At 56.6% G+C, this 25,171-nt stretch overlaps 2 protein-coding genes across 10 annotated transcripts in view; one reads left to right on the plus strand and one right to left on the minus strand.

Moving 5' to 3' along the window:
* ACTN4 (actinin alpha 4) overlaps positions 1-11,540 on the plus strand; it is a 74,019-nt gene extending 62,479 nt beyond the window's left edge. For 5 of the 9 annotated variants that reach the window (XM_063112806.1, XM_063112807.1, XM_063112811.1 and 2 more), the window contains 10 exons: positions 1,815-1,965; positions 4,753-4,861; positions 5,084-5,224; positions 5,317-5,499; positions 5,592-5,726; positions 6,892-7,071; positions 7,831-7,977; positions 8,892-8,972; positions 9,943-10,101; positions 10,245-11,540. In XM_063112806.1, coding sequence (XP_062968876.1) covers positions 1,815-1,965; positions 4,753-4,861; positions 5,084-5,224; positions 5,317-5,499; positions 5,592-5,726; positions 6,892-7,071; positions 7,831-7,977; positions 8,892-8,972; positions 9,943-10,101; positions 10,245-10,403 — 1,445 coding nt within the window. In that variant the 3' untranslated portion in view covers positions 10,404-11,540. Of the gene's footprint in view, positions 1-1,814; positions 1,966-4,752; positions 4,862-5,083; positions 5,225-5,316; positions 5,500-5,591; positions 5,727-6,891; positions 7,072-7,830; positions 7,978-8,891; positions 8,973-9,270; positions 9,337-9,658; positions 9,790-9,942; positions 10,102-10,244 lie in introns of those variants that run through there. The other 4 variants (XM_063112808.1, XM_063112809.1, XM_063112815.1 and 1 more) reach the window with 3 other exon arrangements.
* A 177-nt stretch (positions 11,541-11,717) lies between these two features.
* On the minus strand, positions 11,718-22,394 carry CAPN12 (calpain 12). The gene is made up of 21 exons (XM_063112816.1): positions 22,158-22,394; positions 21,170-21,239; positions 20,874-20,992; positions 20,539-20,672; positions 19,614-19,782; positions 18,748-18,822; positions 18,588-18,673; positions 18,443-18,517; positions 17,727-17,890; positions 17,408-17,640; positions 17,035-17,046; positions 16,619-16,827; positions 16,346-16,388; positions 16,207-16,266; positions 15,676-15,733; positions 15,171-15,241; positions 15,004-15,066; positions 14,268-14,346; positions 12,154-12,276; positions 12,003-12,061; positions 11,718-11,916 (listed from the first exon to the last, which is right to left on the minus strand). Exons 1-21 carry the CDS (start codon positions 22,392-22,394, stop codon positions 11,890-11,892), a joined length of 2,166 nt encoding a protein of 721 aa, XP_062968886.1. The 3' UTR covers positions 11,718-11,889.
* Between the last annotated feature and the right edge of the window lie 2,777 nt (positions 22,395-25,171).

Genomic DNA, 25,171 nt, shown 5'->3' on the forward strand with positions numbered 1-25,171 from the left:
GATGGCCCACCAGTGCTCCTTTCCTGGGAATGAACTCAGGGCTGGCCTTCACCTGACAGCATTTAGAAGTCAGCTCAGTCTTGGGCCAGGGCCAGACTGTCTCAGCAGCCTCCACACACGCCTGGCCCACCACTACCTGGCTGGGTGTCCACCTCACCTGCAGGCACTTTGGCATCTAGCCCTGCCCCTCACGTCAGCCCAGAGCCCCCAGGCAGACCTGCCCACGCTCATTCCCAAGGCTTCCGTCCTCAGAAACAAATTATGCAAAACTGGAGGACTGGCTGGCCACCCAGCCCATCTACACCCCTGGAATCCAGTTTGGCAGCCTCTTCAGCCCTGAGTGCAGGTGGGCTCTGAGGGTCGGCCTGAGGCACCATTCACTCTGTTCCCCACACCATCGCCATAGCCTGCAGGGGTGAGGGTCCATGGGACTTGGGTTCTCAGTGGGACTTGGGTTTCCTGGGGATAAAACCAGAAACCAACGAGCCCCCTCATCCCTTTTCCAGCTGCCCCTTGGACTCAATCCAAGGCAGCTGTGGCCACAATCCACCCCTCCAGTTCCTCTTAGTGTACCCCTTGCCAGCTTCCTCACTGAAACTCTGCTGAGGCAGAGAGAGTGCTAACCTGCTATTTTTGGTTCCCACCGTGGGAGAAAGCAATTTGGAGAAGGGAATTGCAAGCTAGCCTTTGTGGTTAAGCCTCCTGCCCCAGGCCTTGGACGGTAGGGCGAATGGAGTCAGAGCATCCCAGGCTTCCCACCTTTTGTGTGCCAGTTCTAGGACCGATCCTAGGGGGTGGCTGTAGTTGCTGGACAGATGAGACTGGGAGTGACTGAGATGAGGATAGTACTGGTTCTGTGCTCACCATTCTCAAATATCAACTCACCGAAACTTGAGAACAGCGCCAAGAAACCTAGTTGCTAGTGTTGGCCCCATTTCACAGATAAAGGAACAGGCCCAGAAAGCTCCTAGTCCATTTGCCGAGCAGGCAGCTGCCTGTCAGATGCTCTGGGACAGAGCTGAGGGGGTCTCTGAGCTGCCACTGCAAAGGAAGCCCAAGGTAGCTTACCTGAAGCAGGCCCCTTTAGGAGCTGGTGGTCCTAGCCACCTTCCGGAGGTTGGCATTTTCCCCTTAGTTCTCTGCAATACCTTAGCTTGCTTGCAGGACTTACTTTAACTTTTGTTCTGGGGTATATAATTAGCAGGCTCCAGGACTAATAACAGTCTTCCTCCCTTCCTTCAAAGGGCCTGGTGATGGGCCTTGCCCCAGTGCACATAGGAAGCTTTAGAACAGTATGGGGCATGTAGATGTGGGACAGAGCCACTACCCAGGGAAACCTAGCTCCAAAGAGCCAGGTGCAGGTACAGAGGTCAACTCCTGGAAGAACCTTTACTCCAGCACATCCCCTTCTTTGACCCTACTGGGGCATGAGCTGCAGCCCCACATGCTTCTCCAGCTCACAACCCTCCAAAAGTGGGTATCTAACTTTCTGGCCGTGGTACCACAGTTTGATTCCTGTCATCTGCTACCAATAAACGGCACTAAGTTTAGAACACATGGGTTGAGTTGAGATATCTGTCTGAGGCCCACCAACCATCTTCCAGGTTTGTTTAGGACATAGTTGGGCTTGGAGATCCCTGGAGGACAAGAAGGAAGGTTCTGGAAGTTTCTAGCTTTCATGTCATCATCCTCAACAAGGAAGGATGTGGAGTTCCCATCTCCCTGCTTCCCTGCCTCTGCTTGGACAGCCCCTCTCGACTCCAGCCCCATAGCCTCCGTGCTGTTGTCTAAGTGCTTCTCTGCCCCCACCCCAGGGAAGGAAGCCATGCTGAAGCACCGCGACTATGAGACGGCCACCTTGTCCGACATCAAAGCCCTCATCCGCAAGCACGAAGCCTTCGAGAGTGACCTGGCTGCACACCAAGACCGTGTGGAGCAGATTGCGGCTATTGCCCAGGAGCTCAAGTACGTGTGGGCTCATGGCGTCCTGTCACCTGCTCCCCTCCAACAGCCTGCCCAGAGCCATGGCAGCAGTATCCCAAGGCCCAGCCTGCCTCAAGGCCTGGAGTGGGGTCCCGCAGCCCTCCACCTTCACCTCCTTTCAGATACTAGGGAAGGGCCTTACGAGATGATGCCTTTTGCCCTTCCTGTCTCAACCCTGGATGAGAAACATAAGGGATCTAGATTCCCCGACAGAGGGGAGGTCTCTGGCCCCTTATCCTGATTCCTCAGGATTTAGGGGTCCCTGGGCTCCACCTCCCCTGTCTGCCACACCAAGTAGGGCCCCTGGCCCCTGATGGGCTGTGCCACCCAGCTTCTCCTGCTCCCAGCCACTCCCCGCTGAGGGAGCCGGGCTACACAGTGAGCCCATTGTTCTGCCTGGCCCCTTCCCTCTCTCTTGCTCAGAATACACTTATTGTAAGAGCGTCCAGGCAGCCGAGTTCTTTCCCTCCCTACCCCACCCTAGTCAGATAAACTTGTGTACACAATTAGTACACTGAGCCTCCGGAGCCAGAGAATGGGGGCCTTATACCACCAGCTCAGGGCCAGCAGCAGGGAGGGCCCAGGGAGTGGGAGGCCCAGGCCATTACTTCATGGAAAATCTGCAGGCCCTGGAGAGGTGGCAGGGCTCCCAAAATAGCTGTCTGCTCAAAAATAGGATCCTTGGCTGGACCTGCCCTTTCCATAGACATCCCCACAGCCACAGTCATCCCCAAATTTCTGCTTGCTCCTCCAAGACTGGGGCCCAGCTATGATGCCCAGTGGAGCCTCATACTGGGCAGGGCTGATTTCATCCCTGGCTCTCTCCTTTCCGTTGCTCAACTGCTTTGGGGGTTCCCCACTTGCTCACCCAGAGGCAGAAGTACTGTGGGGCCCCCATAGTGCTGGGAACCACACCATCCCTATCTGGCACAGTTGGAGCGCCCCTAGGGATCCTGCAGCCAGCATGTCCAGGCCAAGGAAAACAAGGCCACGGATGCAGCCACCCTCGGGTTGTAGGGGGTGGTACATGGGCAGGCTCCCCAGTTGACTTGGGGAGCCCCTGGAAGCTGGTAGGAAACAGACTTGGAATAAATTCTAGGCCAGCCTACTTCTCAGGCACGGGGTAACAGCCATGTGAAACCCATTACCCTGAGCTGGGGAACCGGCGGTCCCTGAAGCAACTTTCTGGACAGCAGCCCCGGAGGAGAGAAAGGGAGGGCTGCTTGGGTGCTGTCCATTTGCCCAGGGATGAATCAGAAAGGGCCGCAGGCTGTCCAGGATGAGCTTGGTGGCAGCCCTGCCAAGTGCTGATGGATGGCGACAGCAAAAAGTCACAGAGCACTCAGTGCTCCGTACAGACTGGCTCATTTAATCCCCCAGCAGCCCCGTGTTACAGAGGGGGACCCAGTGTACAGAGAGGCCAAGGTGCTTGCCCAAAGTCACACAGCTAGGGCATGTTGAGACAGGAATAGAACCCAGGCTGCCTGGTCCCGCTATGGAGCAAGGTCCTAGCCCTTGCCTGCTCTGCTCTGGCCCCTGTATCCTACCTGCCTATCTGTGGCTGGCTCACCTGTTCCTCCCCCAGAGTTGTTCCCTGCCCCTACCCCTCACCAGGCCCCAGAGTAGGACTCCCTGGGAGCCTGCTGCTGAGAGTGTCTGAGTGTCTGGACCTGGGAGGGCAGGAGTCCTGGGGCTGCTGATAGAAGGGGGTGGAGGGACAGGGAGTATGGTTGGGGGCTGGAGTCCAGCAATGACTGTGTTGGCCCAGTGTTTCCCGGGCTATGGTCATTGAAATAATAATACCTATACCACTATTTATTTGCCTTTTCAAATCAACTTCTTTTCTTAAATACAGGGGGTTTTCAAAAAGTTCATGGAAAGATTTATATTATCTTTTAATTCTGTTTTTTCACAAAGTTTTTTAGCACCCTCATATATGATTGATTGCTTAGAATGAGATTGCAGGCTAGTTATATATATATATATATATATATATTTTTTTTTTTTTTTTTTTTAAAAAGCCCACTAATATAAAATAAAACTTTTAGTAAGTAACTATTTGCTACTTTTAGGTAGGTGGGAAGGGCTGCTTAAGTACTTTACATGTATTGATTAACTGCATCCTCACAATAACCCCATTCTCATTTCACAGATGAGAAAACTGAGGTATCCAGAATAGGGAATGTACTTGGCCAGGGTCACACAAGTGAAAAATAATAGACCAAGAATCCAAACCTTGGGGATTTGGCTTCAGAGCCCATCCTTTTTTTTTTTTTACTCACAGAACCCTTTTAACCACTGCACTCTGCTAGGCATTCTTTTAAAAAGTACTGTAGGGCTGGCCCATGGCTCACTTGGGAGAGTATGGTGCTGATAACACCAAGTCAAGGGTTAAGATCCCCTTACTGGTCATCTTTTAAAAAAAAAAAAAAAAAAAAAAAAAAAGCGCTGTAGATACCAGGCCTGGTTAAAGGGCCACACTCTAAGGACCCCCCCCCAGGTTAGCTTGCAGTGGCAGAGTGGGTGATGAATTACATGAGCAGGACACCTCTGCTCCTCTGTCATCCCCCCCCCCCCCAATTTCTGTGACCTAGGAGTGCCATGGGCCAGAGCAGGGGATGGTGGGGGGGTGATGATTCCTGATATCCCTGAATGCTGACTGTCCCCTGATACCAGGGCCTGGGACCTGTAGGACCCTGGGGGCAGATGGGTCCAGTATACCCCCTGCCTGTCCCTGCTGGGTCTCATTGCTGTGTGCCTGGCCCACAGTGAGCTGGATTACTATGACTCCCACAATGTCAACACCCGGTGTCAGAAGATCTGCGACCAGTGGGACACTCTCGGTTCCCTGACCCACAGTCGCAGGGAAGCCCTGGAGGTGAGGAGAGATAGTGCTACCCATGGATCCCTGTGCCCTGCTGCCCTGGGGCTGGAGGGGTGTATGAATGATTCCGGACCTGTGGGCTTCCCCTGGCCCCCTCAGAGGGGCCTTCTCTGACCCCTCAGTGTCCCAGACACCTCCCTCTCCACCCCTCCTGCTCACTGACTGACCTGCCTTCCCTCCTCTGTCCCTGTCCCTCTCCCTGCCCCCGTACACCAGAAAACGGAGAAGCAGCTGGAAACCATTGACCAGCTGCACCTGGAGTACGCTAAGCGGGCTGCCCCCTTCAACAACTGGATGGAGAGTGCCATGGAGGACCTCCAGGACATGTTCATCGTCCACACCATCGAGGAGATCGAGGTCTGCTTTACACACACACACCCATCCATCTTCCCTTCAGAGGGGACCTCTGTGGGGCCAGGCTGCCCCCTCATTCCCACTTCTCCCACCAGGGCCTGATCTCAGCCCATGACCAGTTCAAGTCGACCCTGCCGGATGCTGACAGGGAGCGAGAGGCCATCCTGGCTATCCACAAGGAGGCCCAGAGGATCGCCGAAAGCAACCACATCAAGTTGTCAGGCAGCAACCCCTACACCACCGTCACCCCCCAGATCATCAACTCCAAGTGGGAGAAGGTGGGCCAGGGCCCATCAGGAGGGCTGGGGTGGGCCGGTCAGGCCCAGGGGCCACCACCCTGACGGCTCCTGTTGGGCGTTACCTCTGCCAGGTGCAGCAGCTGGTGCCAAAGCGGGACCATGCCCTCCTGGAGGAGCAGAGCAAGCAGCAGTCCAATGAGCACCTCCGCCGCCAGTTCGCCAGCCAGGCCAATGTTGTGGGGCCCTGGATTCAGACCAAGATGGAGGTGAGAGTGCTAGAGCCCCCAGCTCTGCTGAACCCAGGCAAACTCTGGGCAAAATTGAGGAAGAGCCCTGGATGAGCCCCCTTGGTGAGGAGGTTGCCAGTGGTCCCTGGGCCAGCAGACTTGGAGGCCTTGTAGATCTGGTCCCCACTCTCGCCAGCTGGGAACCCTAGTCACATCGCAGGCTTAGGAGGGTCAGCAAGATTACAGCTCCTCAGCTTATGAGGAGGTTATCTCCCAAGAAACCCCTTGTAAAGTCAAAAAAATCTTAAGTTGGACCATTGCAAGTGGAGACAGTGTGTGTACCGATGAAAAAGGCAGTGCCACCCACAGAGAAACTTGGTTGAGGAGTTGAATGAGTATGGCTTCAAGCCTCTTCTCTGCCCTGGGCTAATGATCATGAGCCTCAGGCACAGTTTAACCCCTGATTCTCACTTCTCTCATCTCCAACATGGTGATGGAAACAGTTGCTTCATTCCCTCAACAGCCATCTTCTGTGTGCTGCTTTGTGCCGGCCCTTTATGAGTGTTGCAGCGTAGCTGTGAGCAGAACAGTCCAAGCTCACTGCATGCCTGCTAGGGACCCTCAGGACCCAGCTGCGGGAGGGTTTGCAGTGCGGCTAATAGCGACTCTGGCCACCACTCACCAAGCACTCGCCACATGCCAGCCACCAGGCTGACAGCCACGGCCTCATTTAAACTCAACAAGCCCATGAGGGGGCCATAGATGCCAGGCGGGTCAGCCTGTAGGTTCCGTGTCAGCTCCCCAACATGTGCAACTCTCAGGAGCCAAGGGCAAGGGATGCCCTGGCCAGGAGCCACAGGTTCTGAAGTCAGCCCAGCCTGGATTGCCTTCCTTGATCCTCAGTTTTCATGTCTGCAGTCAGGGCCTGTCAAAGTCCTAGGCCTCACAGAGAAGTCAAGGGTACAGTGAGATTAGGCGTGTGAAGCACTTGGCACAGATAGACTTCCCATCGTGGCAGGACTGCAGGGGGATGGTCATGAGCAGCAGGCCTTCTAATTCAGAGAACCCATGCATGGCAAAGGCCCCAGGCTTGAGGGGCCAGTGGCAGGGGGTGGGCCAGCAGCAGGAGAGGTCTGCTCAGGGTGGCTGGGGTGGTGGAGGGTGCACCAACGTCAACCTGCCTGCGGTACCCACTTCCCTGTAGGAGATTGGGCGCATCTCCATCGAGATGAATGGGACCCTGGAGGACCAGCTGAGCCACCTGAAGCAGTACGAGCAGAGCATCGTGGACTACAAGCCCAACCTGGACTTGCTGGAGCAGCAGCACCAGCTCATCCAGGAGGCCCTCATCTTTGACAACAAGCACACCAACTACACCATGGAGGTGAGGCCCGGTTCCTGTGGTCGCCCAGGCCAAACTCCATGTTCAAAATGAGTTTTGCCCAGTAGGAAAGAGATGTCTGCTGTGTTCTCTAGCTCCTTTTTTCCTACCCTGTTTTAAAATGATTGAAAAGACTAGACAAAAATGTTCACCCAGTTTTAAAAATCAGTTTCCCTAGCTCTGCTTGCCCATTTCAGGACAAGCTTACCCAGGACCAGGGAGGGGTGACATTTGCCTCCACCTCCAATCCCCGTGGCCCCAACCCTGCTAGCATGTGCCGGTCAGTGCACCAGCTCACCAAGGGCTAACTGCGTACCAGGGATTCACGAGCTGGTCGCTGTCATATTGGTGACTTGAAATTGTCCATGGTGAGAGTATCTACACCATGCAAATCTTCAGATGTCACAAACCAGAGTTAGTTTTTTGTCTGTTCCCCCAAAGGGACAGTTGTTAATAACTGACCAGTGTGTCTCTAAAAAGTCTCCACATGGATCCGGGCACATGTATCTTGGGTCCTTGCCCCCTGTGCTGTGTCTGTCACTGGGAGCTACACCACAGTGACATAAACCCTGCTGGTTGGCAGAGGCAACAGGGAGACCACAGCCTGTGTCCCTGTATTCAGATAAGGTGTACAGGAAAACATAGGGCTAGAGTAGCACTTGGGCAAGAGTCCCCAGGGCAGGCCTGACCCCCACAGCACCCCGCTCAGCATAGCACCCTGCTGCCCCACCTGCCCACCATCATGCCTGTCCTCCTCCCCAGCACATCCGCGTGGGCTGGGAGCAGCTGCTCACCACCATTGCCCGCACCATCAACGAGGTCGAGAACCAGATCCTCACGCGTGATGCCAAGGGCATCAGCCAGGAGCAGATGCAAGAGTTCCGGGCCTCCTTCAACCACTTCGACAAGGTGAGCAGCTCCCTCTGCTTCCTAGGTGTCTTCCCTCCCCTGTCACTGTCACCCATCTTGCCCTCCTCCGTCTTTGCATCTGTTCGTTCATTCACATCCAGTTGCTGAGCATCAGCCACTGCTCACAGGGTGGGCAGGGCCCCAGCCACTGACAGGAATGGGGTGCAGTGCCTTGACCCATGGTGTGGGCAGCTTCACACATGAGGAGAAGCAAGGAGCTAGGGGGTCCCAAGCCTCACCCTCCGAGGCTACATCCTCACCAACCTGCCCATGAGACCCTGAAACAGATCAAGTCCCAGCACACCCGGGATTTGAGACCTAGCCCATGAATCTGGCCCACGCACACACACAGGGTTTTTAAAATTCAGATTTGGTCTGGCTGCCCCTTTAGATGGGCCCTGAGCACCCAAGTTGCCCCAGTCCCCAGCCCACCCTGCTGGGCCAATGTGTGACCTGCCTGGCCTCTGTGGGTAAGAATGTGCAACCTCAGCCCTGCACCTTCATGCAGCCCCTCATGTCCCCAGCTGGTATACTGCAGTCCCCTCTTACCCACCCCAAATCCTGAAGGCAAGGAGAGCTCCCCTCCCTCCCACGAGTCCCAGGACACAGTCCTCAGTTCTGCACCACTCAGCTCCTGCCCTGCTCTGGGGCAGAGAAGGTGAGGGAGGCCTCTGCCTGCTTCTGGGCCACCCAGGCAGAGGGCAGGATGAAAGGGGCTTGCACCTACACCTGCTCCACTCATCCCCGGCCATGACCTTGTCCACCACATCGTCTCTAACAATGTGTTTCCCTCCCCCATGTGTTCCCCCGCTGCCCTCTGCATGTGGCCCTGGCCCCCTCCCACCTCTGCACTGGCCGGGTCTCCACACTACCCCTCCCTGGTCTCCACACCTGCCTCCGGATGGCCCTGGCAGGACCATGGTGGGGCGCTGGGGCCCGAGGAGTTCAAGGCCTGCCTCATCAGCCTGGGCTACGACGTGGAGAACGACCGGCAGGTACGCGTACCCTGGGCCCTAGTGGACCGTGGCATTAACTGCTCTTCTCTCTCTCTCTCCTTCTTTCTTTCTCCCCCTCCCTTTCACCATTCCACCCCTGCCATCGTGTGTGCCATTTCACTGGCTCTCTTACCGCCTCCTGCCCGTGCCTCTCTGGACACCTTCCCCCTTACCTGGTCTCTCGGGGCCTCCTCTTTCTCCCCTGCCACTGTCCTGTCTGCCCGCTGTGCACATGGGGCGGCCCCTCTTGCCTACTCTGGGCCTGGCCTCCTCTGCTATGCCTGCGTCCTCGGAGCAGAAGCAGACAGGCAGCATGGACTCCGATGACTTCAGGGCTCTGCTTATCTCCACAGGATACAGCCTGGTATGCAGCCTCTGCCTCCCCCGGCCGCAGGGCCGCTGCCTGCCCTTCCTCCTCCTCCTCCTCCTCCTCCTCCTCCTCCCCCCCCCTCCTCCCCCCCCTCCTCCAGAGCTTCCACGTCCTCGGGGACCCTCCTCCACCAGAGCAGTGCAGCCTTGCCTTGCCTGCCACCTCCTCTGCTGCACCTGCCGGACCAGGGTCCCTCCGATGACTGCCCAAGCCTCCCCACCCCCCACCTTCCCTAGAAGTCTCCAGAGAGAGAGGGCAGCTTTCTCCCCTTTTTCTTTCTCTTTCTCTCTCTCTCTCTTTCTTCCCCACCCTCCAGAGCTAACTTGTGAGCCTGGGGCAGAGGGGCTGTAAACCCCAACTCCCCACTTCCTGACACCATGGGAGGGGAGAATGCAGAGGGAGGCTGCTCCCCAGCTTGGAGCAGATTCTGCTCCGGGCCAAGGCATTGGAGGCAAGCTGACAACACGGGCTGGGCGCGTGGGCCGGGTAGGGTCCTGCTGTCCTGGCTGTTTTCCTGAGAGAATCCACTGGTCTGGGCCTGGCTGCCCCTACCCCACCCCTAAATGCTGTCTGTCCCCTGCCCCCACCCCTACTCCACAGGGCGATGCTGAGTTCAACCGCATCATGAGCGTGGTTGATCCCAACCACAGTGGCCTTGTGACCTTCCAAGCCTTTATCGACTTCATGTCAAGGGAGACCACTGACACAGACACAGCTGACCAGGTTATCGCCTCCTTCAAGGTCCTGGCAGGAGACAAGGTGAGCGGGACACCTCTGAGGCACCCGAGGGCCGGCGGGAAGGTTCTTCTTAGCAGGAATCATGGCCAGCACTGGGTGTGAGGGGCTGGGCAGGCTAATGTGTGAGTGGGGGATGGCTCAGAGCTCCGCTCTGCCACCCCCAGAACTTCATCACAGCTGAGGAGCTGAGGAGAGAGCTGCCCCCTGACCAAGCTGAGTACTGCATTGCCCGCATGGCACCCTACCAGGGCCCTGATGCCGTGCCTGGTGCCCTCGACTACAAGTCCTTCTCTACAGCCCTGTACGGCGAGAGTGACCTGTGAGGCCCTCACCGGAGACACCTGACCAAACAGCCCTCCTCACAGCCTCCAGGTGGGGCTGGTGGAGCCCTTCCGCCCCTCCCCGCAGCATGGGACTCCACAGTCCCGATTCCTCTGACTCTGTATCTATGCAAAGCACTCTCTGTCAGTCCTTTTGGTGGGGAGGTGGGTGGGGGTGGACAGGGAGGGGCTAGGGCAGGCTCTCTCCTCTCTCTCTCTGTTGGTTGGCCAGGAGGTTCTTACCCCCACGAGGTTAGGGGTAAGGGAGACTGGGAGTCAGCACTCTGGTCTGGTAAATATATATGATGTGTTTTTTAACCTATGTGGAGGGGACAGTGGAGCCCCACAATAAAACAGGTCCCCTTTGTGCCCTGGGGACGCCCCTCCACACCCAGGTCCCTTCCTCTGCCCTGAGGTCCCTTCAAGGCCTCCCACATCCAGGCCAAAGCCCCATGTGCCTTGTCCGGGAACCACCCAGGCCCTGCAAAGGGTCCAGCAGAGGGCGCCACAGCTGCCTGATGGGACCAGGAACCCATCCAGCCCCATTCTACCTGCTCCCTTCTCCCAGCTTGGGATTGCCAGGAGATGAGGGGCCTCGGCTCTGCCCGGCCCTTAATGCAGCAGAGGAGTGGGGTTGGGCAGACTGGGCCCCTCACCCTACCACCCCTCGCTCCCATCCCAGCTCTCCTCGCCTTGCTTTGTCTGGACTCATGTGTCTCAGATTTTCTAAGGACCAAAAAAAAAAAAACAAAAAAAAACAAAAAAATACACACACAAAAAAAAACTATAAAAAAAATTTAAAATTCAGAGAATTACTATTACTTTATTAACTTACGGATTTATTATATAAATATATATTCGCCTAGCAACATATCTTTGCCGGCTCTCGTGATGAAGACACAGCTGATTTGCTGCCCTCCCCTCCCCTCACTGATTTTTCCCTTTGTTTGCGTCGGGCATGGGTCTCGGGACCCCGCTGAGGTAGAGGTGGGCTGCTGGCCTGGCTGCCTGCTAGTTGATGGTCCCCCCCTCCACTTTTTTTGAGTTTATTCTGATTGATTTTTTTTTTTTTTCTCGGTTTCTGGATAAACCACCCTTCAGGGGACAGGATAATAAAACATGTAATATTTTTAAGAAGGATTCCTACAGTGTCCTCTCTTTTCTCGCTCCTTTCTCTGTCCTCCACTTCTTAGGGGAGCGATGGCAGAATATGTCTTCCCAGAGCAGGCGGGGCACACGAACCCATGATTCCACAAGTGTGTAAAAATAAGAAGTGCTCTTCTGAGCGGGTGATGTAGCCTGCACGGGAAAGGTGCTGTTGCCATACCCATTTCCAGGTGAGAGCAAAGAACAGGGAAGTCACCCAGCCAGTGAGCGGTGGGGCAGAAGTCAGGCCCAGGCAGGCCAGCTCCAGCCAGAGCAGGGCCCGGGGAGTGTGGCCTCGCTCAGGTGTCCTGCCTCCAGCAGCAGGGGCTCCCATCCTGAGATCCTAGGAGAAGGTGGCCACCTCCATCCACTGGGAGAGAGAAGGAAGATAGGAGACTTGAGGCAGGGGTCTCCCAGGATGGCTCCTGAGCCCCCATCCCTCCAGCCCAGGCTCACCTGTCTGTGGGTCAGGCAGATGACCCCCTCACCCCCATCCAGGTGCTGGCTGCAGTGGCCTGTGTAGAGAGGGGCAGGGTGAGTGCTCACCACCCCTAGTCCCCCAGCCATGGGAGACATCCTCCCTGTGCCCCACCGTGCCAGGGTTGACACTCACGGAAGATGCAGGTGAGCTGGGCCACACAAGACACAAAGCGCTCAAAGTCCACACGCAGACGGCTGTCCCGGTAGCGGCTAGTGAGAGCCTGGGTCAGCTGGTTGTTCAGGTGGAAGCCTGGAGGGAGAGTGCCTCTAAGCCTGGGCTGTTCCTGTAGAGCCCACCTCAGCATTGCACCCCCACCCTAGCTCCCCAGAGATGACACACAGCCCTGTTCCCAACTCATTCCTGCAGATGACCTGGGTTCAAATCCCAGCTGTCCCAATCCAGCTGTGCACTCATGGGCCATTCCCTTCACTTTGCCAGGCCTCAGTTTCCTCATCCATCAAATGAGGAATATGATAGCCCTGACCCCATAGAGTTGTGTGAAGAGCAAGTGGTCGATACATGTAGAGAACCTAGAACAGTGTCTGGCACCTAAAAATGGTGTGTGTCAGTACTAGTACTCCTTTAAATCCTGCGGGACTTTCTCCCTGCTAATGGGCACTGGAGAATTTCTGTGCAGCAGAAACATTGTCAGTCCCATAACTGTCAGTTTCTCCACATCAGAGGCATTTTCTAAAGTTCATCTTTGCTGTGGAAGCTCAACAAAGGCTTTTACAGATTAAAACACTGGTTCTTGACCCCCTCTGCGACTCAAGGTCTCCTGATAGCTCTCCTCCTTGTCCATCCTCCACATGTCCAGATACACAGCTCTGGAGACAATTTCATGGGCTTCTGCTGCTCCTAAAGCGCATCTTCACCCCATTCTGTCTGTGCTTCATTCATTTAATAAATACTTGTCAAGTGCCCTTACGTATTATGTCCAGTTCTAGGTGCCGTTTAACAGTCTTGAGAAGGTTGGGGGGCCTGCGGCCTCCTGGCTGGCATCTGCCCTTGGGTATGGGGGTGGGGGATGCTGTGCCCAGGGCTGTGGGAAGACGCAGCTAGATGGAGTGGAAGAACCAAGAACCCCAGCTGCCTCCGTTGGAGTTTCTACTTATGAAATTCTCCTTAAGAGCATTTTGTCAGGGCTGGCTGAGGAGCTCACTTGGTTAGAACATGGTGCTTATAACACCAAGGTCAAGGGTTCAGATTCCCCAAGCTGGCTGGCCACCAAAAAAAAGAATGTCATTTTTCCTCCATCTGGCAGGTATCAGAACTCAGACTGAATGAATAAACACAAAACTTCCATCTTCCCTACTGTTCTGTGTCCTTGTTCTCTCTCCTGTCTGCATCCGTCTATCTGGAACTCACTTTCTGCACCACAGCTCCCAATCTTTGATTCTCTCAGACCCCATCTCTCCCCCTCTAACTTAGGCTCTTTTTTCTTACACATTCCGGACACTTGACACCCTCTCTCACACTCAGCCACACCCAAATCCTGAACCTCCCCTCTCCCTCTGGCTCCCTCTTCTGTGCAGTGGTGGAGGAGTGATCCAGCCCTCCCTCCAAATCCCCTCCACACGAGGTCACACTCCTGTACTTCTCTTTCTTCAGAGCCCATGAAAAGCATTTGCCTCTGGCTCCAGTTTCTTGGGTAGGATTTTGGGCTTCCACACAAATAATGGGATTGTTCTACCTCTCCAGGAGGAACTCAGCCTTTCAGCAGAAGCCGCTGGGCTGCTTTCTTTGGGGAACTCTGTGGCTTTTGGTAATGAAAGCTGTGTGTTCCCAGCACTAAGCGCTTAGGTATGTCACTCCATAGGCTCCTCCCGGCCACCCCGTGTGTTAACCTTTTCCCAGAGAGGGAAACGGAGGCTCAAGCAGTTGGAGTCATGTGCCCAGGGCCACCCCAGGAATGTTAGTAGAGTGAGGATTTCAATCCAAGTTCATTGAAATCCAGGAGGCCAGGGCCTTTCAGACACCAGCTCCCAATCTTCTCCTTCCTGGAGGGTCCCCTGCCCTTCCCAGCAACCTCCCAGGCTCATCCCCTTTCACACCCTCCTGATCCCACACAGAATTCCTCCCCCACCTCCCACTTGGCCTCTGTCAGGGTCACCAGTCCCTGCCAGGAACTGGCAACAAACTAAGGTGGGCCTTCTGGATGGCTGCAGTGTGCATGGCTGCAGCTGAGTGAGCAGACTCTGAGTCAATGGACTAGGAGGGGCAAAAGGCCCTGTCCCCACCTGCCGCATTCAGCGCCAGCCGTAGCTCGTAGGAGTTCATGGTTCCAGAGGCGTCCTCATCAAACTTGTCGAATGTGGCCTGGGCAGGGAGGTGTAGGTCAGTCCCACCCCCGGGGCCCCTGAGCAACTGAGCACCTGGAGAGGGCTGAAAAGGGGGCCTCCAAGGCCAGACAGCCTGAGTTCCCATCATGGCTCCCTTTCTTCCTGGCTGTGGGCCCTGGGCAAGCAGCTTCACCACTTTGGACCTGTTTCCCAGTCTGCAAAATGGGCATAAGCAAGCCCACAGGCTTGTGAGGACAAGCTAGGATTCTACCCACAGGGGCATAGGGCTCAGTAAATAGGAGCTTGTCGCTATTATTAGTAGGATGAGGCCTTTGATCATTTCCTCCTCACAGGGGTCTGGAGCCGCCCAGCTGTAGATAAGCAAAAGCCCCCGAGAGAAGAGGTGATTTGCCTGGGGTCACACAGCCAGAAAGGGGCTGAGCTGGGAGCTGGGATTCCAACCCAGGACCAGAGGCTGTGCTCTGAAGCACTGAGCTATTTAGTGCCCCTAAAGGGACCACAGAGGTGTGGATGGGGCAGTAGGTATGTCCCAGCCATATTACTTCAAGTTGGTATGGGGTGGTCCAGTCCCCCCTTGCTCCCTGGGGCCCTGAGAGCCCACAAGATGCCTATATCCTTGTTAGTAAAGGTGCCTCTCCCTCCAGGGAGGGCCCTGCCCAGCCTCCCACCTTACCTGCCACTTCAGGAGGTAGCCCCAGAGTTGCTGGAAGTGATGCAGGGCCAGGCTTTGCCCATGCTGGAGGTGGGGGCATCTGGTTAAGGTCAATGTCCCTAGAAGGGGAGGAGACCCCAACTTTCCCACCCCCACCCGCCTACCCAAGCACTGCCCCCTCCATGTACCCCAAAACACTGCAGCAGCTGTTCACAGGTCCTGAGCCCAATCTCTCCGGGAGTCCGAGCATGGGCCCTGGCTACAGGAAAGAAAACCCCAGCACTTCCTGCATGTGACTGACCATCATTGTAAGTGCTTTGTGGACATAACCCCTGAAGTAGGCATTATTGTTATCCCCATTTAATAGACATTGAGTCACAGAAAGCCAGTGACTGCTGTAACTAGCAGATATGGGATGTGAACCCAGGCAGGGGGTTCCAAGTCTGTGCTCACAGCAGCAATACACCCTGCCTCTCACTTAGTGGAAGGGGAGCATGTGTGTGGCCAGAGGCCTGGCTGTGGGGCGTGCTATGGGACCTGCCATTGGACTACATGCAGTGAGATGGTGCCAGGCTGAACCCAGGCTTCTGTGGCCAGACTTCCAGCAGCATCATGCATTCACACACACAGGGCTGGGTGGGGTCTGGCTCTGGTTGCAACGAACCCTGGCCAATACCCTTTCCCCCAACTCACCAGGCTCCAGGGCAACACTTAATAAGGTCTGGAGCTGAGGAGCATTGAGTTCTTCTTCCTGGTCAGGGAAAGAGCTACTTGTGAGCCATTTACTTAAGCAGCCATTCAACAAACTGCTCTGGGCCAGGCCCTGTACTGGGCGGTGCTGAGGACAAAGCAGTGGCTGGGAGAGCCCTAGGCTGCCCTCTCAGAGCTCACAGTCCAGTGGGGAAGACAGACATGTCCCCAGAGTGGTCAGGGCTGCCATGAGGGAAGCACTGAGCTGTGGGAGCCCACAGCAGACAGCTGACCAGCCTGGGGACGTTCAGGGAGGGCTTCCAGGAAAGGGCACATCAGGAAGAAGGGACCTTAGCACAGCAGGAGGTGTCCAGGGAGAGAAGGCAGTCTAGGCAGAAGGTCCTGACTGAGCAAGGGCCCCGAGGCAGGGAAGAGCTATGAGCATTTTGAGAAAAGGTCATGGGATTTAAGCACAGGAGGAGAGAGAAAGAGGAGTGAGGGAAGGGCTCCAGGAAGGCCTGTCCCCCTCCTTACCTCTCCAGCCAGCTCTTGAAACAGCTGCTGCAACCCCAGCTCCAGGGGCATGTAAGGGCCCTGCGGCATGGGAGGAATTTAGTTCTGGCCAAGACCTGCCCCCCCACCACATCGTGCCCCTCCAAGAGCAGCCCCTCACCGTGAGAGCCTGCAGGTCTGCGCTGATCACATCATCGATCTCCCTGCACAGTTTAGAAGATGGGAAGGGGGACTGTTCACCCCCGGCTGGGGCTGTGGGGCGTGGGGGGGTCTCAGCTGAGGAATCGGGTGGGGTCTAGGCAGGAACCATGGGGCCCTGGGCTTATCCACACGGGACTGGAGATTCCGGGGGGCGAGGTCTAGGCTGGCCCCGGGAAGCGGGTCTATGAGGGCCTGGGGATCCCCGGGTTGGATCTGGGTGCCCCAGGCTCACACGGCCGTGTGGCGGCGCTCAGAAAAGATGCGCAGCGTGAAGTCGGCCTCGTCGCTGGCGCGGGCGGCGCTGGGCACCACCAGGTAGTGTCCGGGGCGCAGGCGGCAGCGGCGGCTCACGTCGCGGCGGGCGCAGAAGGGAGAGCGGTCGGCGCGCAGCAGCCCGGGCAGGAGCGCGCGGCTGCGCGGGGAGTCCCAGAGGCCCAGCAGCTGGGGGCAGGGCGGCATGACCACGACCGCCCAGGCTCACCCACCCGGCCGCCGCCCCACCGCACCTTCCAGACTGCCCCACCCTAGCCCGCTCGCCGCCCACCCCCCGGATCCCGACTCTGCCCCCTCCAAAGCGCAGGTTGACCAAGCTGCTGGATGACCCTGCGGCCGGTTGAGGGACGGGGTCTGGGGCCCTCTGTGACTCACCTCCTCTGGAATCTGTGAGAAGGAAGAGCGAGGGGAGTCAGGGGCAGCGAGGAGGTGACCGCCCCTCAGAGTCCCCTCCCTGCCCCCTCCACACTCCTGCCCGTCCCTCACCTCTCTGACCCCTCCCTAGCCCTTCCTCCCCCGTCTGTCCCGCTGCCCCTTCTCCTGCCTGCTCTCTCCCCTCCTGCCCTTCTGACGCCAGCCCCTCAGTCTTTTCCTGACCCCTTCCTCTGATTCCCTCTCCACCTCTTCTCACACCCCCTCCTGTCCCCCTTCTGGCCCCCCAGCCCTCCTCACCCCATCCGATCCCCCACTGGCCCCACCGTTCCATGACTCCCTGTTCCCTCATGCCTCAGCTGTCCCACGGTCTCACCCGGAACACGTGGAAGCCCACGGTGAGGTAAGTGAGGCCCTTGGCCCTCAGGTGCCGCCGGTTGCGCTGGATGAGTGACAGGAGGACCGTGCACTTGGGGGTGCGGCCCCCCTGTGCAGGGCCCCGTGCCCCTGCTGCCCCCCAGCCCCCCCAAGGCCCCTCCTCATCCTCCTCCTCCTCCTCATCAGGCTCCAGCAGCGTCAGCCGGAACTGGGGATTGGTCCAGAAGGTGTCTAACAGAGGAGAAAGAAATGGGGTTCTCCAGTGTGCCACAGCCCCCTCCCCCCAGCTTGCCTCTCAGGGCCCTCCCAGGCCTCACCAGCACTGGGCTGGCTCCCACCAGAGTTGAAGCCGCGCACCCAGCGGCCTTGGAAGGTGTGGATGTGCCAGCCACCTCCCGCTGGGCTGGGACCCAGCACCTCTGGGCTCAGCGAGCAGATCTGGACGGTGTCAAAGTGGTGGAGGAAATCCTGCAGCTCCATCCTGCAGAGTGGGCAGCAGTCAGCTCCTGCCCGGTCCCTGCCTCACCAGGGCCCCCAGGTCTCCACATAGCTCCAGACCCCAGAGATGACCTTGCATCACAAAGACCCCCTAAATTTCTTCAGTATGCCAAGTACCCTTCAGTCTCCAATAATAACTCCCAAATCACTGAGCCCTCCAGTTCCCCCTAATTTCTCCAAATCCTCAGAAATGCCCCCACAAATTGCCAAGATTTACAAACTCCCCCCACAATATCATCAAATTGCCTTCAATCCCCAAATATCAAGACCTTCAGACTCTCAATTATCAACAAGTATCCTTCAGCTCCTCAATGCTGCCAAATTTCAAGTGCCCCAAATGTCACCAAGCTTCCCTTGATTGACCTAAGTCCTACCCATCCCCTTACAACCTCCAAAGATTACTATGCCTCCAAATTCCCCTAATATTACCACCAATATGGACAGTTTCTCCCCATTAGGACGCAGCCCCACGAACTTCTCTCATGTCCTTGCATGCAGGACTCGTCCCTCCCAGAGCCGGGCCCGAAGAACTCACCAGAATTCACCATCCTCCTTTTTCACCAGCAGAGCCTCTCGCCACTCGGGGGGGAGTGTGTCCCAGCGTGGACAGCTGGAGAGACTGGGGTGTGAGGGGCGGGCAGGTGGAGTTGGGCCCCCCGGCTGCCCCAGACCCATCCCACCTGTCACTCCAGGCCCCGGTCCACTCCACGCGGCCCCACGGGTTCCGCAGCCTCAGCAGCCGCAACTTGGTGAAGCCCAGGGACACCTGAGGGCAGCATCGTCAGTGGGGGTGGCACCTGGACACCCCCTGCCAGCCCACCCACCATGTGGGATAGTCACCTTGTGCGTGCCTGTGACGGAATACGCATGTCCCTTCACCAGCCCGTCTTCTGTACGGTACTCGCCCCGATCACTCTGGGTCAAGGACAGGGCTTGATGAGGCCGAGGCGGGGGATGGGAGGGGTGCTGCTCCTTCCCGACCCCCAATCTCCTACCACCAAAGCAGGAGTCCATGAGAGTACTGAGCTGAGTGGCACAGGGCTCAGAAAGGGTGTCGGGGTTGGTGGGTGAAGGCAAGAGAGGAAGGAGAGAGAGGGAGATGGAAACAAACAAAACCAGATGGAAAGAGGAGAGAGAGACACAGAAACGACAAGAGATACAGAACAGACAGACAGACACAAAAAAGAGAATCAGTAACCGAGTAAGTGAATGATGAGTGAATGAGTTAGACCAACTCAATGAATGAATGAATGTGTGATGGGGTCACGGATGAACACATGACCCAAGCTAAACCCATGAGAATCAATCCGGGACTTGTGTTGAAATTCTCAGAAAGAGGCACTTTTTTTTTTTTTTTTTTTTAACCCCTGGGGTGGTGGGAGATATCTGCTGTTATGGGGGACCCTTTTTATTTGAGGGGGGACCCTTTTATGCTCATGAGGGGAAAGCCTGCCTGAGAGGGAAGCTAACACGGAACTGGAATAGAAAAACACAGTTGCATCGTCCTCTGAGCACCTGGATCCAGCTGTGCCTGAAGCTTGCCTTGTGAGGACAAATAGACGTCCTTTTGACTTACTCCAGTTTGATTTGTGAGACAGAATAAGCCAACAGCAGAAGGTGAGAAGAGAAGGACACAGGAAGCAACCCCTGCCCCCAGCTCTGACTGTATCCTGGTGGGGGTCCGCATGGGAGTCCACCTCTCTCACCAGGGCAGTGGCACCCACAAGGGACTCCTTGGCCAGGGCATGGCGCAGGGCAGAGAAGAGGCCTAGGGTGTTTTGTCTCAGATAGAGCACCTCGCCCACACCGCCTGTGAAGTCCACAAAAGCCTCATTCATGTGGCCGCCTCGCATCACCTCATAGGAGCCGTGGAGCCTGTGGGAGCAGATCCGGGTGGGGGGCGAGGCACGCGTGAGCATCTCAGGCATCCCCCTGGGATCTGGGGGCCTCTATCCCAGGGTCTGCGATCCCCAGGGGCTATCCCCAAAATTTTCAGGTTTTTGCAGTGGGTTATTATGGCACACCCAAGAAGCCTTTGGAAATTGGGCCTATGGTCCCTGGGGCCAATGGGTCTGTGAGGTTTGGGGGTCCTGGGAGAGCTGTGTCAGAATTCTGGGAGTCCTGGCACAGTGTCTAAAACTTTGAGTCTCTGAGAGATGTCTGCTTTGGGGGTAATCCCGATGGGGACTTGTCGGGGATTTCAGAGCCTCAGGATGGGGAAAGGTAAAGATCTGAGGGCCCCGGGGATTACACCCAGTATTTTGGGCATGCTTTGGATTTCTCAATGAACCAAGAGAGGCTGTCTGAGATCACAGGTCACCTGAAGGGATAAATCTTACATTTGGTGAATCCAGGGCCTGACAGATGAGATTTCAGGATCCTTAGAAATTATGGGTGACTGGTGAGTCTCCAGAAATGTTTTGTGTGAAATGTCGATGGAGGAGGTGTTTGAGATTTGGAAGGCCTCAGGGAATGTTATGATATTAAAGTTCTCGGGCTGTGACTTTTTGGGGATCCTTTGTGGAATTTCTGGAAGATCCCAAAGGTTGGAGGACTCTGGTGGTCCCATGTGGCTTGAAGCCTGCTGCTGGGATTTGGGGTTGCAGCTAAGGGAGGGGTTGGGGTCCTTACTTTGCGTAGGCCTTTTCCAGGAGTGGAGCCCAGAACTCATTCCGCTGATCTGAGCGCACAAACATCAGCTTCCCCTCACGCACGGGCAGTCTGTCATCCACCACGACATCCACCCAGTGGCCAAACTGCCAGAGCTGGTGAGAAAAGGGACAGGGCCTGGGCTTGACTTCCAACCTCCAACCTTGCCTGGGCCCCAACGTCTGACCCCAGGCTCTGCTGTGCCAGTCCCAGAGTCCAAGAATTACAGCCCCTAGGGGACAGTATCAACTGTGAAATCCATATCATCATGTCACCATGGGGGAAACTGAGGCACAGGCAGAGGAACTGAGCTATACCTGGAAATGGAAGACACCTGCATAGCCGTCTCGAAAGCCCTGTCCAGGGGGGACCACCCGGCACAAGAGTCGGGGGTACAGAGTAAGGGAGGCAGCAGCCGCAAGAAACCAGCAGTTACCTGGGAGGAAAGGCTAGGACTAGGTGAGGGTGGAAAGAGGAGACTGAGGCACAGGGAGAGGAGAGACTGAGGGGGAGGGGGTGGGGAAGGGAAAGAGGGAGACCAAGGGATGGGGCTGTCAGGTCCCAGTTGCAACTTGCTGGAGCTGGAGGCTCCAGATGGACTCAGGGGTCTCACCCAGTTTCCCCTGACACACGTCCGTGCGGCTCATGTCTTCACAGATGAACTGCGGCTCAGCACAAAACTCCTGGGGGGGGGATGGGGAGTCCAGGCCTCAGCCCAGGAGAGGGAGGAAAGGAGCAACTGGGAGGGCAGATGCCTGGGTCCCTTCCTGTCCTCCATTGCTCCAGAGTAACAAGGGCCTCCAACCTCAGGAAAGGCCTATGAAGTCTGTGGGCAGGTGTGTGGCTTCCCTGGGCCTCCCAGAATCCCGGGTGGATGAACCTACTCTGAGCCAGTCCCCAGTAGCCTCCTCCTCCCCCAGACCCAGGAGTCCAGCCCCCAGCCCCTCCTGCCCCAGACCCAGGAGTCCAGCCCCCAGCCCTTCCCGCCTCAGACCCAGGAGTCCAGGCCCCAGCCCCTCCTGCCCCAGACCCAAGAGTCCAGGCCAGCCCCTCCTGCCTCAGACCCAGGAGTCCAGGCCCCAGCCCCTCCTGCCCCAGACCCAAGAGTCCAGGCCCCAGCCCCTCCTGCCTCAGACCCAGGAGTCCAGGCCCCAGCCTCTCCTGCCCCAGACCCAGGAGTCCAGGCCCCAGCCCCTCCTGCCCCAGACCCAGGAGTCCAGGCCCCAGCCCCTCCTGCCCCAGACCCAGGAGTCCAGGCCCCAGCCCCTCCTGCCCCAGACCCAGGAGTCCAGGCCCCAGCCCCTCCTGCCTCAGACCCAGGAGTCCAGGCCCCAGCCCCTCCTGCCTCAGACCCAGGAGTCCAGGCCCCAGCCCCTCCTGCCTCAGACCCAGGAGTCCAGGCCCCAGCCTCTCCTGCCCCAGACCCAGGAGTCCAGGCCCCAGCCCCTCCTGCCTCAGACCCAGGAGTCCAGCCCCCAGCCCCTCCTGCCTCAGACCCAGGAGTCCAGGCCCCAGCCCCTCCTGCCTCAGACCCAGGAGTCCAGGCCCCCAGCCCCTCCTGCCTCAGACCCAGGAGTCCAGGCCCCCAGCCCCAACTTTACATGGGGTCTCATCCATTTCACTCCCTTGGCTTTCTCCGAGTCTGGCCCCAGCTGATCATAGCCAAGGGCATCAGGGCCAGCAGGGAAGTAAGGGTCTTGGAACAGGATCCCAGAATCCAGGCAGGCTGCCCGGATTGCCTCGTATCTCTGACCCCGAAAGGGCTGCAGGCCTCTGGCTCCAGCCCCTGCCTCCTCATCCACCAGCTGGATGGTGACCCTTCTGCTGCCGCACGCCATCTGAACACCCCGGGCTTGCAGGCTGGCCCCAGGCTCTTTAACCTCCTGAGTCACAGGGGCGGGGCCTGCCCTCCATCTGAGCCCTGATGGGGGTCTTTAGGCAGTGAGGAGCCTTCCCTCGTTAATATTAATTGATGGTTTGGAGTGCCAGGGAGCAGGGACGCTTCTTCAGTGGTTTCCTCCCTGGGGCGTGGGGCCTTCAGTTGTGGCCAGGGTGGCAGCTTAATGGGCTTGGCCGGCAGCAGGAGGGAAGGTGGGCAGAGCTGAGGGAGGACCGGCTGCGCTGTGCGAGTGCCAAGAAGGAGGTCAGTGTGGGGTGTGTTTCTGCCTGCTTTTCTCCAAGGGGCTGAGCAGGGCGGAGAGGTCTGTTTGCCTCTGTGTGTATCTCTCTCTCACCTGATGGTTTTCCTCTCTCTCTGCCATCGTATCTCCCTTCTCCATCTCAGCCTCACTGTCTCCCCCTCTCCATCTCTCATCTCTTTCTGTCTTTCCCGGTTTTTGTTTGTTTCTGTCCTTGTCTGTCTGTGTTTCCGTATCTCCCTCTGTCTCCATCCCTCTCTGTCTTTGTATTTCTTTCTGTGTGTCTCTGTTTCTTGCTGTACCTATCTGTCAGTCTTGTTTTTGCCTCACTATCCCTCTCCATATTTCTCCCTGTTCTTGTAACACACACAAGGCTCCTCAGTTGCCCACCTTGGGACCCTAAGCTGCCCTCCAGCTCACTCTCCCTAAACCCTCAGGACCCGTCTCCTCCCTCCCCAACAAGGTAGACTTTAGCCTGGTTGCCCCAGGCAGGGCTGACCATGGAGGCGCAGCCCTGTACCTTCCTGTGCTGTGCTGGGAATCAGGGGCCCGCCTGTGACCATGATTGCCCTGTTCTGTCTGCACTCAGGTCAGGGTCTGGGGGAGCACTATTTCTCCAAAAGGACTCTGGAGCCATTGCAAGAAATGAGAGAAATAGGTTCAGGGAGGCAGAAACTCACCAGTATTTGTTCCAGCAGAGCCTTCACTCTCTGCGAGGTCTCCTGCCCTAGCAGAGCCTTGTCACCTCACTGGTGCTCAGATGTCCCTCAAACCTTCTGGCATCCTTCCTCCAAGTGAATCAATAGATATTGTCCAAGCCCCCTGGCTGCATGGCCACCAAAAAGGGGTTATAAAACGGGCTTTCCTCCTGCAGAAATGCCAAGACCACCCTCACCCTCAAGCGAGGCATATGAGAGTGGTTACAGCAGGTGCCAGGATGGGGAGCCAGAGGGCCTGGGTTCAGACCCCAGTTCTGCCATGCACAACTGTGTGTCTTTGGGCAAATCACTTAACCTCTCTGTGCCTCTGTTTTTTCATCTCTACAATGGGGGTGATAATAGGACTTACCTTGGAGAGTTGTGAGAAGCAAATGAGTTAATATGTGGGATGTGTTCAGAGAAGTGCCTGACACATAGCAGGTGCTCAATAAATGTTAGATGTTAGGAGTAAGTCCTGGGGTTCCATCCACGGGCATGTATCTCTCTGGCTCTGGGAGGCTGTTTCTGCTCTTTCCACAGTCACCTCTGCCATCTCGCTGTCTGTTCTCCATATTCCCACCCCGCAAGGTCACAGCCCTTTCCTCTTTATTTGCCCATAAGTACCACAAACAATAGGACAAAGTATTTAATAAAACCTGAGTGACATCTTGCAGTGACCAGGAATCACCTACCCTGTGAAAACTGCCTGTCCCATTGTCCAGTCTTGTCCCATTTGTCTCTGGCCTTACCCCCTTCACTGAAGGGCCATCCTGGCTCCCTGCAGGCCGCCATGTTCAGGGTTCTTTTCACCTCACATCCCACAGGAGAGAGTTCTATTATCACTCCCCGCATTACATCCAGGGTCCCAAATATCCCCAGCCAGCATAAAAGCACCGCACCCATGTCAGCGTAGTGGATGTCTGCTGCTTTTCCGAGCCCAGCATCCCCTACCTCTCTTTGTAGGTGGATCCATTGTGTTTTGGGGATCCACCGCTCCCTTCTTTTTAAGCCCTGTGCCTTTGGTAGGCCTGGCCCCTCCCCCCAGCCCCAGGGGAGGGTATTTGACCCAGATCAGCGATCGGAGCAGGGCGGCCCTGGCCACACCCTGGCCGCACCCACTTGTTCAGAGCAGGTGAGGCTCCCCGCAGGCCTTTTGCTGGAGTCGTTGCAAGGGGCATTCTCTTTCCCTGGGGCCACTGAGGTGGCAGATTATAAACCCAGAGTGACTGGCGTTTACTTTGGCCACCTTGTAGGGACACTGTGCCTGAGAAAGAGGACAACGCAGAGCAAAGCAGAGCCAAGCAACGGGAGAGAGAGGAGATTCTCAGGAGCACAGAACCTCTGAATCCAGATGTGCTTGAAACGTATAAAGGAACCAATAGATTCTGCTCCTCTTTTTCCCCGTTTTTATTTTTATTTTTTATTTTTCTCACTAGCAACCAGAAAAAATCTTCCCAATTCAATTAGCATAATTTCTACAGAGATGCATCAGCCTGAACGTCTGGAGCACCCATCCCTGTGGCTGCGGACACATCCATGGAGTCAGGGCATCTGTGGCCAGTTTGCCCCCGTTTGTTTTACTCCAGCCCCGCCTCCTTACCTAACTGGAAAGTGTATGAGTCTGTTTCTGTTGCTTATAACAAAATACTTGGAACTGGGTGATTTATAAAGAAAACAAAATTTATTGCTTAGTGTCTGAGGCTGGGAAGCGCAAAGTCCATCTGGCAGTTGCAACAGTGACCCAGCAGTCTCACATTGTGAGATGGTGGAAGCAGAAAA

Source organism: Cynocephalus volans, chromosome 10 (assembly GCF_027409185.1).
Source record: "Cynocephalus volans isolate mCynVol1 chromosome 10, mCynVol1.pri, whole genome shotgun sequence".
NCBI classification, from domain to species: Eukaryota; Metazoa; Chordata; class Mammalia; order Dermoptera; family Cynocephalidae; genus Cynocephalus; species Cynocephalus volans.

Excerpts from the sequence above, each read along its gene's own strand:
- CAPN12 (XM_063112816.1), bottom strand. The coding sequence starts at position 22,394 with ATGGCGTGCGGCAGCAGAAGGGTCACCATCCAGCTGGTGGATGAGGAG. Across the intron at positions 20,993-21,169 it reads CGTGTGTCAGGGGAAACTGG|GTAACTGCTGGTTTCTTGCG; the intron begins GTGAGACCCCTG and ends CTTTCCTCCCAG. Across the intron at positions 12,062-12,153 it reads CACCTGCATCTTCCGTGAGT|GCCACTGCAGCCAGCACCTG; the intron begins GTCAACCCTGGC and ends CTCTCTACACAG.